The 15,675-nt window shown below is 47.0% G+C and overlaps 1 protein-coding gene across 1 annotated transcript in view; it reads right to left on the reverse strand.

The window, feature by feature from the left end:
• The window catches only part of COL4A1 (collagen type IV alpha 1 chain), a 172,631-nt gene that overhangs the window by 18,807 nt on the left and 138,149 nt on the right, over positions 1-15,675 (reverse strand). Inside the window, exons 30-45 of the mRNA XM_045283809.1 lie at positions 14,116-14,266; positions 13,753-13,866; positions 12,553-12,720; positions 12,328-12,417; positions 11,332-11,484; positions 11,049-11,147; positions 10,849-10,938; positions 9,056-9,195; positions 8,291-8,417; positions 8,115-8,195; positions 7,576-7,674; positions 6,389-6,439; positions 3,953-4,138; positions 3,163-3,296; positions 1,258-1,330; positions 391-462 (exon numbers count right to left, since the gene is read on the reverse strand). Of these exons, the coding sequence (XP_045139744.1) occupies positions 391-462; positions 1,258-1,330; positions 3,163-3,296; positions 3,953-4,138; positions 6,389-6,439; positions 7,576-7,674; positions 8,115-8,195; positions 8,291-8,417; positions 9,056-9,195; positions 10,849-10,938; positions 11,049-11,147; positions 11,332-11,484; positions 12,328-12,417; positions 12,553-12,720; positions 13,753-13,866; positions 14,116-14,266 (1,828 nt within the window). The remainder of the gene's footprint in view (positions 1-390; positions 463-1,257; positions 1,331-3,162; positions 3,297-3,952; positions 4,139-6,388; positions 6,440-7,575; positions 7,675-8,114; positions 8,196-8,290; positions 8,418-9,055; positions 9,196-10,848; positions 10,939-11,048; positions 11,148-11,331; positions 11,485-12,327; positions 12,418-12,552; positions 12,721-13,752; positions 13,867-14,115; positions 14,267-15,675) is intronic.

Consider the following 15,675-nt stretch of genomic DNA (forward strand, 5'->3'; position numbering starts at 1 on the left):
GATAAAACTCATATCCTGGCAAAATAGCCACATGGCAGCTGAAAACTGTATACCCTAGCTTGTCATGCATTCTTTCCAAAAATCGGGACTTTTTAAAAATGCCGTGGGACGTGGGAAAAATTGTTAAAAATTGGGACTGTCCCGCCAAAAGCGGGAGTCTGGTCACCTTTTTTATATGTATAGCTAGATAGCTATAGGTAGTTAGCCGGATACAGCAACCTGGCACAGTACTAAAGGATTTAAATTTGTTTTCTGGTGATCCTTAAGTCTTTTCAGCTACATAAACTCAAACATCTTCATTGTGTGCATTCCGTGGCTGTGGCATTTCTTAGTATATATTTCTGTGGTGTTTCTTAGTGTGGTATCTGCCTCCACAGCAAGTTGTCCTACCTTTAGCTCCAGGAAATCCTTGATCTCCTTGATCCCCTTTAATTCCCTGGATTCCTGGGAGACCTTTCTGACCTAGAAAAAAAATAAAAGTACAAAATTGCTTTTCCATATATATAAGCAAATTATGTAAGCACGCATATACAGTGACTAGGTTTCTGATCTATCCTTGTGTGAGAAAAGTGTATTTCTAGCTATCTGTGTGGTGAAATAAAAGTGTATTTCTAGCTATCAGGTAAGTGTTGGAGCGTGAGTCACAAGGGCAGCAGTACAAACACACCAGCTGCTCTGACGGAGAAAGCGGAGGCGATCTGCTCCTGTAAAGATGTACAGCCTCGCAAACACTCGGAATCAGAATTGACCCGATGGCGATGAGTTTTTTAAGTGTATGCAAAAAGTTAAGTGAGACTTTTGTTCCTAGAACCATGAAGCCCTATTTGTTCTGCCGAGAAAAGACAAAGGCTAGTGACCAATGGAGGAACATGTGGCATCGTATTTGGTCACAACTGGGTTTGCAGGTTTCCCCATGTAGAACAAAAAAACATCTGTGAACTGGGACTTCACTCTATTCATTTGCCACAAGCATCCGTTTCAAAGACAAAAATCAGTGCCTGGAAGCTGGTAGGAGCCCATTAAATAATGTCTAATAAATTGATTAATAAACCACCTCCATCACTTTTAGTCAAATGTAAGTGCCACGGATTCTTAATCAGAGATCCAGAATGTCTTTGTACAGCCATTCGTAGGATTAGGAATATTGGGCTGCCCCACAGAACATGGTGTTTGTTATTTGAAAAGAATAACTCAGTCTAGGACTGGGAATACACGGCTGTCCATTCAAACAGCTTCTCCTGTACTTCAAAGTCTTACCCTGGAATCCTGGGACACCTGGAAGTCCCACATCACCCTTAGCACCTGTGACTCCTGGAGACCCACCAATACCCTGGGGAAAACAAGAGAGATGGCGATTGGAAATGCTCTAGAGACATTTAGCAAGCCTCTCAAAGAAACTTCACAGTACAGAAAGCTGAGAAAGAATTGCACCCAAGATTTGTCAACAAATAGTTCTTCTAGTTTCTTGAATGGTGTAAAAAGGAGGGCAAATGCACGGTGTGTGTCTAATTTCGGAAGACTGGCCATTTCAATGGTTTGCTTCCTTCACCTCCTCTCTGGGCCCATCTGCATGGTGAGTTCATGGAGAGCAGAGAGCGCTGTGCACCCCCCATGCCTCGAGGGCAGTCAGAAGTCAATGAACGTGTTATGAAAACACAGGGATCCGTGACAAAAAGGAAAGTCACAACAGGTTCACTCAAAACTTTCCTCAAATTCTCAAGCAGAAGGACTTGCCTTCTTAAAAATGTTTCAGACCATTGAGGCAAAGTGACTTTCTCAATAGGTAAAGATGGAAAAGATAATAGAAGACATTTCTTTGTAGATAGCAATATCCGGGAAGCTTAACTCTTCCTTGTGATTTCAATACAGTTGCACCTTTTTCTAGTTATGGATAACCACACACTCACAAACACACACACACACATACACATGCTGTTTCTTGCATGGATATTTTTGCTTGCCCTACCTTATTTTTTTAAGTGGCGTAACTAAAATACCTGCAATATAGCACTACTGGGCTCATTAGATAACCACACGCATTGCATTATCAGGTTATAGATACAGTATTCTGGAGAATACCATAAGGTTTTGAATAAGAGGAATGGGATCAAAAATATCATTGTTACTCCAAAATAGCCTGTGTGCATGACTGTTTATAAACTTTTCATGAGTTTTGATTCCTAAGTAAGCGACCTCACTTTCTAGTTTCCAGTGCTTATTAAATTTACATGTGGTCATCCAGGATCTGGCCATGAGCATGTGCTCTGATGGCTCTAAAATATGTCTTCTTCGTCACTGGTAGACGATAAAGAACAACCCATATTACTTTAAAAAAACACCCCACTTGCTTCTACGTTACTTCACCTATGTCTTGCTAAAATCCCTCCAGTCTCCACTCTGTCCCCACCATAGCTTCCCTTTGTGTGTGTGCATGAATGCATGAATGAGTGGGGGTAGATGAGGAGAAGACATTAATCTCTACCAATGCACTTTGTACCCAACACACACAAACACAACCCATTTAGCCACAAGTGAGGTTAAGCTGAAAATCAGACCACCTCTTTACCCAAGAATGCCTACATATTTCAACAATGAAGGGAATCTAAGTAATTAAAACACAAGAGACAAGACAACCAAAGCAAGGCAGCACACAGCCTCTATCACTGGTTATTGATTACCCCCGGAACCTGGAGCGTCTGAAGGCATCCGGACATCCCAATGATGATGTCAGCTGCTCCTCCCCAGTATTCCAGACCTGCTGCCAGTTCTGAGGGATGCCCGGGCTCGTTTTATAGCATTGCTCTTTACGAAAACCAACCCCGAGTATCACCAACGGGCTTGCTTTTCACCGTCAGTTTATAAATAGTCTTTTTTAAAAACTCAAGGCCCAGAGCTGTCATTTCCAGGATTGTAACATTTCTGTTTTAATAATCCATATAAATCTAGATTGTAAAATATTTCATAATAGCTGCCTAGTCTCAGGCTAATGACGAGAACTGGTTTCTGACAAGAAGAGAGGAATTAGAGACGATGTAGAGTGCAGGCCACATGTATATTCACGCCCACATGTACACATAGATCAGAGAACAGATCAGGGATCTCCTTTTCAAATGAGGGGGGGGAAAAAGGATGAAGCAGGAAGTCTACAAATCAATAACTCACAGGCATGCCTTGGAATCCTGGGTCTCCCTTGGGTCCTGGCACACCAGGAGCTCCTGGCCAGCCTGGACTTCCTTTGTCACCTTTTAGTCCATCAAGCCCTGGGAGCCCTGGGGGCCCCATGGGTCCCGGATGCCCTAATGGAAGACAAAGCCATACATTCAAACTGGGAAGGTGTTATTATGCACAGGTGGCTGCGGGCTTGGGGCCGGCTGGCTCTCACAACATCCTGTCAAACAGTGTGTGCGCGCAGCAAATCAAGGTAAGGCCCAAAGGAAGACTTTGCACAAAAGCCCCCAAGGAAGGTTGATATAAATATGACAAGTTCCATTTCCAAAACCCTTTGGACCCGGTGCCCAGGGATACTTTGGTGCCATTGCCAGGAACCTTGGTTCAGTGTGCCAGCAGATTTGCTGGAATGCCGGGTTGACTGATGACCGACATAATTCTACACATGGTAGATGTCCTCCCGTCTATGAAAAGATTTCCCTTCTCATCTCCTCAATGGCCTCTCACACATTCTACATTCCTTGACAGAAGGGGTGCAAGGAAAACGCTGACCCAGCAGAGACCAAAAAAGTAGGTGACCCCACAATCTTAAGCAATCTGAAACTGGGATAACTTAACAATATGTAAGTGCTACTGACTCCTAAAGGACATGCTGATCTGAAAAATCAAGTATTCAACCTTCCCTGATGCTCAGTGTACTTTCTGACACCTGTGGAAGGACCGTCGTCATTTTGGTTCAGACTCCAGCTCTTAGCAGGTGTGACACGTGGTTCAACCGCCTTACCTGGCAGGCCAGGCTGGCCCTGAGGTCCACGGTCTCCTTTGGGTCCCTCCACGGGTTGTCCTGGAGCACCGGGGATTCCTGGCTGTCCTTGTGGCCCGGGAGGACCCATGTATCCTTGTTCTCCTTTGGGCCCAGGAATTCCAGGAGTTCCAGCCAATCCTGGGAAACCCACGTCACCCTTTGACCCTAAACAATAAAAAGAGTTTGAGATACGTAGTGGAATTTCACGGAAGAAGAGAAAAGCACAGTACACGGTAAGGACACGTATAAAACGTTGACCATCCTCTCGTTGCCCCCGAGCTGGGTTGCCTGCAGGCACCAAGACGGAAACAGGAGCTCAGCGATCTTTTCTGCCCGTCTGACTCAATCGAAACAGGAGCTCAGCGATCTTTTCTGCCCGTCTGACTCAATCACACACTGGACTCCTGCCACGGCCCGGACTGAAGAAGTGTCAATGTAGACGACAAAGAACCTGGCTGTAGTCTTTGATGCTTGTTCAAAGACGGTCTCAAGCAAAGGCATTGAGTCTATGCTTAGATCAGTCCCTGTGCCAGTGCATCACTAAAAGGAAGGGCTGGTTCCATCAGCAGGTGAGTGAATGAACAAAGGAGAGCCAGACCATGGAACAGGAATTGGCAACACAAACTTTTTTAAAACAATGAACAACTCAGCTAAACAATAACACGGGTGAATCTCAAACTCATTAGCATGATGCTGAATGCAAGAAATCAGACTATTAAGAAGGCACGATGTATGATTCCACATACATAAAATTCTAGAAAACCTCAGGTCTTCAACAGAAAACAGACCCGTGCTGCTTCTGGGTGGGGCAGGGATGGGGAAGGCTATGTTGACGTTCCTGAATGTGGCAACGGGCTCCTGGGAATAAGCACCTATCAAAATTTATTCAATTGTAGACTGTAAATACATGGAGCCTTTTTACTTACAATCAAGCGGGTTTTTTTTTTAAAAAAACAAAACAAAGAGTAAAAGCTCATAAGAACACTCCAGGCTTTGCTTTAAGGATATTGTCCCAAACTCGGCAACAAAAGTACCCAACTCCAAGCTGATCTCAACGTTATGAGGAAAACTTGAAAAGGGTAGGAAATAGGATCACCCCTTATCACTTCCCTATTGTTTCCCCTACTTCACCTCCTCCTGAAATTTCTCAGGACAGCGTAGCCCTCTGTGTGGACTACGCCAATTCAATTTTCTAAGACGATGCAGTTCTCGATGGAAAAGACTGGGTTGGCATGGTGGTCACCGAGAACGGCTCCCCCCTTCCCTGTCCTGATGACCCGGGGAAGCACCTTGAGAAGATGCATTCTCAGTGGGGTTCTAGCCAAGTTCGAGGAGGGCAGAGAGTAAGGGCACAGTGTGTAAGTCGTCCACTCTCAAGGTGAACCATTTCACCCTAGCCCACTGGGGGATGCTCAGATGTGGATCAAACACCTGCCACATAAAAGTCTGGGCTGTTCTTGGAGGATCTTGGGACCTGGTGGAGCAGAACTTCCTGTGCCATGCTGCTTCTGAGCTGACATTCCAGAACTGCCAAGCCTTTCTCAAATCCTCAGGACCCGACGTCATCCCTCATAAGCCCAGTGATCCTCCATCTGCCCATACAGGCGCAGAATGTGTGATCCCAGTGGTGGCAGCCTATGGGCTTTCTCTCCTAGTGTCCTGTGACTTATGTCCCTCCTATGGGTTTGTGTCTGTCCTTTCTTGCTCAGCTCTCTTGGGAACGTGCCTGCGTCTTCAGGTTCCTTTGCCGTTCCCAACCATACTTAGTACGATGTAGCCATTTGTGGCTGCTGAAGAAACATTTTCCAGTGGCATATGCTAGAAGCTGCCATCCCTTTAGATAAACTGGTCCTGTTTTAGAAAAGCAACGGTGTTGATATTCCAGTTCCTTGGTACACACAAGGAGGACAGCGGTTTCTCCAGACAGCGCATCTTGGAAAAGGTGTCCAAAGATAAGAGCCCTCAGACAATGCATGCATCGCACACTGTGTCCACCCCGACACGCGACTCTTTATCCGCACGTGCCTCGAAGGACCCTCTGGAGCAGGGGTCCTTAAACTTTTTAAACAGGGGGCCAGTTCAATGTCCCTCAGACCCATTGGAGGGCCGGACTACAGTTTAAAAAAACTATGAACAAATTCCTATGCACACTGCACATATCTTATTTGGGGGTCAAAAAACAAATGGGGCACAAACACCGGCAGGCCGGATAAATGTGCTCGGTGGGCCACATGTGGCCCCTCTGGCCCTAGTTTGAGGATCCTGCTCTGGAGTCTGCACCTCGAGTCCACGTTCTGGTGCGGCTTTGCTAGTGGAAGCAGGCGGGCAGGTGCCAGAGCCTGTCTAGCTGGTCTTTACAGGGTGCAGTGCCGCAGCGGCTTTTGGGAAATGAAGACTCCATGCAGCAAACAGTACCTTTTTCTCCTTTGTCTCCAGGAAACCCTGGGAATCCTCTTCCTGGTAGACCTGGAGGACAAGGTCAAAACTGAGTAAGATGTCAAAATTCTCTTTCAGGGAAAGGCTCATAGAAGCTCAGTTGCTCATTACAGAATATGCAGAATGGGGTTCACTGCACTTTGGGGGTCGAATTATATTCCTACCATTGTCATAAAACACCCTTGACTAGCTATTTATAATTCAGTACTTTTTCCTAAGTATCTTTCAGCTCAGAGGCATTACAGCTATTAGTAGAAATAATCTGCATAAATGAGTATTTATTTCCTACTACTGTCTGGAGAGTAACAAAAAACCCCCATCACCGACCTCCCCCTCCCCACCAGACAACCAACCAACTACTTCTCTTAGAGGAGGGAGGGGAAGGCAGATAGAATCGAGGGAGCAGAAACCTCAGGTTTTAAATGTCAGTCAAGGGCTTGCAGGGAAGTTAACATGGGGGCAGCGGAGGTGCTTTTTTCTGCGAAGGAAGGGATAGAACACAAGTCCACAGTGCAGAGAGTGAAACGTGGGCCTAAGAAAGTGGCCCTCTAGTAACATGAATGAAACTCCCCGGGAGCCCCCTCCCCACCCATAGTGATGGTATCCTCTCTTCCTCTTCCCGATTCAGAGCGGCCCCTGTCTCTGATGTTGTGTTTATCACTCTCCTGCATTACGCATGAGTATGACAACATTAAGTGGCTGCCGTGGTCAGGGCTTGCAGCCCGCACTCATATGCCATGCAGTAGCTCTCGCACTGGTAACACGGGGCCAACACATATCCCCAGGACCATTTAGCTAAAGGATCCTCGAGAAGGGTGTAGTCGGGTTTCTTTGTTAGGGCAACTCTAAGGGGAATAGAGAGGGGAATATTTCGCTGACAGTCACAGTGCCTTAACCCAGCAGGTCTTTCTGGGTCCCTCACCCACTTGCTCCCCACTGCAAGGGGTCAGTGTTGCTAGGTAGGTGCCCACGAGCACTTGAGGACTAAAGGCATAGCCTCCTTTTCCCACCTCGTCCTCCTCCACCTGTTCACCTCTGGGAGTAAAAGGCTGAAAGATGTTGTACTTGAACTTCTGCCCCAGCAATGTCTGTGAGTCGCTGGGAGTGCCTCGTGCATATCCAAACGGAGGCTGCACGCGGAAAGGAAGTGGGCAGCCTACACGCACCTGGTTCTCCCTTCTCTCCCGCTGATCCAGGGATTCCATCACTCCCGGGCTCCCCCTTCTGGCCAGCTGGGCCTGTCGCGCCAGGCTTCCCAGGAAGACCTCAAAGAGAAAGGACACACCTGGTATCAGTCCCTCCCTGAACCTTTGTTAGTTGCTGGGTTAAATGGGCCCGCTTCCCTCGGGTCTTCGGATAGGCCCCTCCATCACGGCAGCAACAACATGAGGGGGCCCACAGAAGCTGGTGAAAGGGGAGAGGCGAGACATAAAACGCCCAGGCCCCAAACACACAAAACTGTTCCTTCAACTGACTGGAACTAGCTCTGAGAAACTAACTGTTGATGACTCCAGCCCCAGACCATCCAAGCCCACCACCAAACTGGGCCTGTCCCTCTGTCAAATGGAGGTGGGTCTCGGTGGCTTCCGGTCTCCTCCCGCAGCAGCATGTCTGGGGCCTACAATCCCTCGTCTCTGACAGACACTCCTGGAGGCTGCGCATTCCACACTGCCCATGGTCTTTGCTTGAAAACACGGCTCTCTACCTGCTTCTCCTTTGACTCCGGGGATACCATCCAGGCCTGGGAATCCTTTGTCACCTTTTTCTCCAGGCAATCCCGGGCTTCCTGAAGAAAAGCAGAACAGCGGACCGCTCGTAAGTGTGAGCGGTTTCGTGTCTTCTTTGAACCCCAGAGCCAGCAGGAATCACCTGTTCACCTACCTGGGTAGCCTACGCTCCCAGGCAATCCTTTCGGGCCGGGGGTCCCTGGCATGCCTGGAATGCCGGTGCTGCCTTTCTCTCCCTTCTCCCCAGGGCTTCCTGGGAAACCTGTCAAACCTGGGTCTCCCTGTGAGCAGAAATTGGGCACATTAATATTATATTTGTCCCTGGACGTGTGTTCATATGCACTTTCTGGGTAGTAATATAACTCTGGGTGGAACACATTGTACTGGAGAATCCTTCTTGTTTTTAAACGGAAGCCAAGTCTACTTCTGATCAGAGATGCAAACTGAGCAACCAAGAACAAAATAATAGCCAACGGTTTGATTTCTGTTGCACGTCTGTCGTCTGCATCCCTGCCTTCCTCCTTTTGTCTGCGACTCGAGCCTCCCAACATCGTCTCCCTTTTGGGAAGGGAGGTTGGTCTGAAGGGTGAGCAAGGACAAGTCTAAATGGGGGAGAGAGTCCCCTAGTCCCTGGTGACATAGCAGGTTATGAGTTGTCCTGCTGACGGCAAGGTCAGCAGTTTGAGACCAGCAGACACTCCACAGGAGAAAGACGAAGTTTTCTACTCAGCCTTGCAACCCCACAGAGGCAGTTCGACCCTGACCTACAGGGTTGCGATGAGTCGGAACCGACTCGATGGCGGTGAGGGGAGTTGATGATCCATTTCATGTGCTGAGATACAACACCATTTAAATCCCTTGAGAGAATTCTGCATTTAGACATATGGTATGGAACATTTCTACACAAGATGGTCATTACCTTGACTCCAGGTAGACCAGGAATACCAATGCCAGGTTGACCAGCCAGCCCTTTCTCTCCTTTGGCGCCTTTTTCTCCAGCCAAGCCAGGGGCACCCTGTTGGCCTGGAATTCCAGGCACACCTTTCTCTCCAGGTGATCCTATAAACACAAACAATCCAACCTTCACTTTGCTTTCATTAAATCTAGTGTTAATATTAAAGAGGAAGAGGCTTCTAGGCAGCCAGTCAAGGATGACGTCTAAGAGAACATAGACTCCCTCTCAAGTCAACCTATACATGAGCTGGGTGGACAGGAGACACCCCGGTGGCACACAGACACACGGAGGTGTTTCTCCTGGCTCATAAAGACCCTCGTTTTTCCAAAGAGAGAAGAAACACATGAATTCCTTAGATGACCGATGGATTTTATGTTATTACATCATCCGCTCTCATAATCTCATCAGAGGGACCCCCGAAGCCAGCCACGTCGTATACATGTACACTTGGACTTGTAATATATGTTAGAAGTCAAACTTCTTCAACAGATGCGGACAGGAACTTAGACTTTGATAGTGCAACCACAGTCATAGGAGCATCTGAAGACTCAGAGGGAGACGAGAAGACTGGCTTCTGCCTTGACTTTCCCTTTCCCGTGAGCCCTGAGACGTATCGCCCTTCAGACCCTCCAGAGCAGGATAAACCCACTATCTTTGCTCAAGTTGCTCCTTTTTGCCATTTCCTATGTGTCTTGGAAGAAGTACAACCAGAATGCTCCCAACAGGTAAGGGTGGCAGGACATGTGACCAGGTGAGACCAGTCCCTGAGAAGGCCATCGTGTTGGGTAAAATGAATGGGCAGCAAAAGAGGGGAAGGCCCTTGATGAGCCGGACTGACACAGCGCTGCACCAATGAGCTCAAGCACAGGAACTTGAGCTGGGGGACAGGAGACACCCCAATTGTGAGGATGGTGCAGGACCAGAGAGTGTTTTCCTTTGTTGTTCATAAGGTCTCTATGGTCTGCAACTGCTCAATGACATGGAACAACAACAGCAAGCAGCCTTGGTGATGCAGTGAATTCAGCTTTGGGCTGAAAATGAAGAGGTCGGCAGTCTGAACTCAACAGCTGCTCCGTGGAAGAAAGATGAGGTGCTCTGTAAAGATTTGGTTTCAGAAACCCTAGGTTTACTCTGGTCTCTAGCGTCACTCTAAGTTGGAATGGACTCAATGGCAAAAGTGTGTGTGTGTGTGTGAACACAGAAGGAAATTCTCAAGGAGCTCAGGTAGTGAAGTGGGATATGCACTGGATTTCTAACTACATAAGGTCAGCAGTTCAAAACCACCAGCTGCTCTGAGGGGAAAAGATGAGGATTTCTACTTCCACAAAGCGTTATAGTTTCAGAAACCAATGGGGACAGCCCCACCCTGTCTTAATGGGTCATTATGAGTGGAAATTGTTTCAACAGCAGTAAGTAAGAACAAATGCTCACAGCAAGATATTAAGGTCAACTCAGGGCTAGAGCCAAGGAGACTCGGTAATTCTTTTAAGCACAGAGCTTTAAGGTGTGTTTCTTGTGTTGACAAAATTAAACACATCCTGTGGAGATAACAGTCAATGGACAGGCCACCTGGAGATAATCAAACATTGGTTATGGAAAGTCTAGGTGTTGCTTTATTCAATTGCAACTTCTTCAGCATGGGCCATAGTGTCACCAGGCAGGAGGAAGTCCAAATTCCTGTAGAAGACACCTCTGCTAAATGATTTCCTTCAGTGAGACAAGATCTCCTTCTGCAACTTATGCTACCAGATCCTCACCTGGCAAGCCCATTCCACCGACTGATCCTTTCGGTCCAGGAAGTCCTGGAGCACCTGGGGTCCCACTTAAACCAGGATCGCCTTTAGGCCCTAAAATAATAAGGAGAGAACTTCCATTGATTAACTTTCACAAAAAGGTCAGAGTCACTTAATTTGAACATGAGCTTGCCCTGCTAGCCACCTGGGGTTACAGGCCATACCTGGTTGCCCGGGATACCCAGCTTGTCCATCCTTTCCAGGCATTCCTGGAGTTCCAGGATCTCCTCTGGATCCTCGATCACCAATTGGCCCCACTTGTCCTACACATCACAGAAGGTAAAAAACAACAACAGCCCATGACTCGAGTTTGTTTAAGAGGAAGATTATTACAACAACCCAAATGAGTCGGATACTAATTTAAGAGGTAAGAATTACTCTGGTTAAGCACACTGTGCTACTGCCATTATTAAAAGCCTTCCTCTAATCAGATTAGCAGACGCTTACCTTTTTCCCCTTGGTCGCCCTTCTGCCCCTTCATGCTGCCCATGTCCACTTTATCCATTGACCCAGGTTTTCCAGGAAGACCGATATCTCCTTTAGCACCTTTGAAGCCAGGGTCTCCTCTGGGTCCTGAGGAGCCTGGGAAGCCAAGGTCCCCTGTAGATGAAAGGAATGTACCCAATAAGATTTGGCCAAGTGTGTCCCAGGTTGTTCTGAAGTTTGATGAAGTGGCTGACTCAGAAGTTAGAAGCAACTAATAACATGTCCCCAAACAGCATTATAGTGAACTTCTGAGTTACACAGAAGACTATGGTCCAAAGTAAATGACCCATAAAACTATTTGCCAATAATTCTAATATGTGTGACTCTAGATGATTTAGTTAATTAATTTAGAGAACTTAGTTTTCTCTCCTTCCAGACTAGTTTTACCATTCTTGTTATAGTTTCCCTCAACTCTATATAATAATAATAATAATAGAATGGGATTTTTCATGCTCTACTAAACAAATGAACACTTTTATGAGTAACACTGAAAGTCAATTTCTATATCTACACATACAAATTGGTCAGATACACGTATGACCAATTGCAAATAGCAAGATCAGACCAAACATTTAAAACTTGTAAAGTTGCTCAGTTTGCTAATTTGATTCCGAGGACTTGCTCTCCGGGCCCTTGTATTCCTGAATGTCCTACTCGTTCTCCAAAAAAAAAAAAATTAAATTCAAATTAAATCTCAACAGAGCCAAGAGAGAACCCTGTCTTCTCTCAGGTACGCTTGGCAGGGCGCAGCTTCCAATGCTCCAAGCACGGGCACCGCGGCTACTCCTTCCTCCTGGAAGGCCGGAGCCTTCCACACACTTGCTTGATCTTCTTACATTATTTCCTCTGCCTCTTGAGATGAAAAATGAATTCCAACAACTCAAGAATTTCCCAGAAGGTATGGAGAACTAAAAGCATACAAAAGGAACCCACTTAGGAAGTTATCAAGCCTCTTACCTTTTTCACCGGGTAACCCTGGAGTGCCCGCTGGTCCGGGAGAGCCGGGCTGCCCAGGGGTCCCCATGACGCCCATTTCTCCTTTGGAACCTGGGGTCAAATGGAGAGATTATAACTGATTCCATCGTGGATGCTAATGGTAACCACCCAGGTCCCGGAGGAAACAACGCATCGACATTTTGTCCTCCAAATCTGAGGGAAGTAGAGCTTCATAAGATCGCTTACCTGGAAACCCTGGAAGACCAGGAGTTCCTTGTTGTCCAGGCAGGCCAGGGAGCCCCGACTGTCCAGTTAATCCGGGAAGTCCTTGCGACCCTTTATCTCCTTTTGGGCCCGGCATGTCCAATCCTGGGAATCCAGGGAAACCCTTCTCTCCTTTGATTCCGGGAGGGCCTGATGTTGGCGGAAGGGCAAGTAACTGTTAGTAGAATATAAACAATGTCCTCCCGTTTTTTCATGGTGCTTATCCCCTGCATTGTGTGAGAAGGGCTGCAAACCCGGCAGCATGGGTGGGTTGAAATGACAGGGAAACCCTTCTCTCCTTTGATTCCGGGAGGGCCTGATGTTGGCGGAAGGGCAAGTAACTGTTAGTAGAATATAAACAATGTCCTCCCGTTTTTTCATGGTGCTTATCCCCTGCATTGTGTGAGAAGGGCTGCAAACCCGGCAGCATGGGTGGGTTGAAATGAATTCCACATTCTAGGACTACTGATGTTTTTGGTCACCAAGGCAGTCGATGGAGAAACAACATCCAAAGGCAAAGGCCTTTTCCTTTCTGCCATCAAGAACTAGTGACTCTCCCTCTCCACCACCACCCCATTCATCCAGGGCCAGGTGTTTCCATTGGTCTCCAACAACGCTTCACCAACTGTCTGATCCCACACCCACCCTCACCGTCATTGTCTAAGGGTATCAACACAGGTGTTTCCATTGGTCTCCAACAACGCTTCACCAACTGTCTGATCCCACACCCACCCTCACCGTCATTGTCTAAGGGTATCAACACAGGTGTTTCCATTGGTCTCCAACAACGCTTCACCAACTGTCTGATCCCACACCCACCCTCACCGTCATTGTCTAAGGGTATCAACACTGGCGACGGCTGCTTCTGGACACAGATTCAAACAGTCTAATCGATTCACACCTAACTTATCCTCCTTTTAGAAAGATAACTCAAAGACTAATCATCTTGAATTAAACAAAGACGTTACTAATCATAATCCCTAATCATAGTAATAGACATGCTTTGTTTGGTAAGTTCAGTGACGATGAGTAAGCATGCCCCTAAACGTTCGTCAAAACTGCGGTCACAAATTAGAATGCACTTCTTTTTCTTTTGTTTCACACGTATTGATCATTTCACACCAAGACCCTAGCATCACCTCCTAACCCCTCCTGAGAGGTGATTCTAGAATGTTACATCACCTATTGATCCTGGTGGCCCCTGTCCTCCTGGGGGGCCCATGGCACCAGGGGGCCCTGCTCCTGGAGCACCCACAGATCCCTTGGGGCCTTGTAATCCTGGAGCTCCAGGTTCACCTGGTCAGAAGAGGGGGGAAAAATGTGAAAAAAACTACCCGGGGACCATCTTGTTCATAACACATTAATTTCTTATACGATAAGCACAACAGAAAACCACAAACACAAGCCGTCTAAGGTTTTCATCATTTACACATGTAACCGACATTTATTGACCTAGTTGGTACTTTGGAGATTCACACACACACACACACACACACACACACACAGAGTCACTGCATGGTCTACAATGATCTGTAAGATGCTTACCTCTGATTCCCTGGAGCCCGGGAGGGCCAATGGCACCATGTTCTCCAGGAATGCCTGGTTGACCAACATTCCCCTTTTCTCCGGGTGTGCCGGGAATGCCAGGCAGACCTGGCAATCCTTTCAGTCCTGGTAGACCAACTCCAGGCTCTCCCTGAAAGTTGTCAAAACACAGACACGCACGTTAACTCAGCAAAGTCAATATCTTTTTCAAGAAGCCAAGGGTATAGGTGAAGATTGTTAAGTGATATACTGGGCATCTTTGGCAAGAAGATTTCTATTCAACTCTCCAGTGTAGTTTCCTCATGCTTACTATTTCTAATCAACCTCACCACAAGCTTATCATTTTAATTTTATGGGGAAAAGTCAAAACGGAAAAACTGAATGACTTATCCAAAGTCGCAGAGGCAAGATTTCGAATCAAGCCTTCGATCTGCCCTTTCTGCCTTGTGCTGCCTTCTGTTGGTGGTAAGAACGGACTGGAACTCGTTGACAAAATGCAAAGGCAGCCAGTTAACTGATACTTCAGAAGAGATGGCAATACTGCAGGCCTATGAGGGCTTTCAAATCTAATTACAAACGTCGAACTCCTCTATGACTCAGGCATCTTTGACAAACACTGATGATTAAAAATAAAGGAAGTCGTTTACAGAGTCCCACCACTCATTCACAACCGACTCATTTGATCAAGGCCAAGCAAGGAAGCAAATGCACGGACACCAGATGATCTGCTTCACTGATGTCCGTGACCAGGGATGACCCAGCGGGAGAGTGCTACCAGACAAATGCCAGCGTCCATTCAGGAAGAAACTGCTCAGAAAACCAGGACCAGAAGGGAACTTTCTCAGCTTGATGAAGAGCACCGTGAAACAACTAGAGCTAACCTCACACTTGATGTTGAGCGATCGATGCTTCCCCTCAGATTGGGCATAGGACAGGGATATCCCTCGCACCCGCCAAAGCCAACATTGGACTGGAAGTCCCAGCTCAAGCCATCAGCGCTTAAGAAAAGGAAACGGAAGTTCTCCGGGTTGGTAAGAAGTGAAACTCTCCTTGTTCACGCACGACATGATTGTCTGTGGAGAGGATCAACACGGGAGTGGGGGTGGGAGAAAGGCTCTCTGCAGGAAATAAGGGACTGTAGCAAGGTTGCAGGGTCATGTAGGAAAGCTACTGCTCACCTACGCACCACCAACGAGCACCTGGAGTTTGAAATGGGCACGCCTGCACTCCTGGGCATTGTTAACGTCAATGCATGCTCCAGCAGGGGGGAAAAAAACCACAAAATGGAAGGGGCTCATATCAGGGAAATTTTGTTAAGGCATAATATTTTAAATCTAACCCTTGGTTCCAATTGGAAGGAGAATTCCAATCCACTTGGTGTTTACTACCTCGTAAGCCTGGCGTGTTGAAGGTGATTAATCTGCTCCCAGTTGAACTAATTTTAAAAATCAAATGACAATGCCAGAGGAAGACTGGGTGGCTGACTGTGTACAGATAAACGTGCCAAGGGGTTCTGCAGTCTCAAGCACACTGGAAAGGGATACCATGATTTACAATATG

This window comes from Echinops telfairi, unplaced genomic scaffold, assembly GCF_000313985.2.
Source record: "Echinops telfairi isolate 266 unplaced genomic scaffold, ASM31398v2 ScPeMD7_7467;HRSCAF=8505_1, whole genome shotgun sequence".
In the NCBI taxonomy this organism is placed as follows: domain Eukaryota; kingdom Metazoa; phylum Chordata; class Mammalia; order Afrosoricida; family Tenrecidae; genus Echinops; species Echinops telfairi.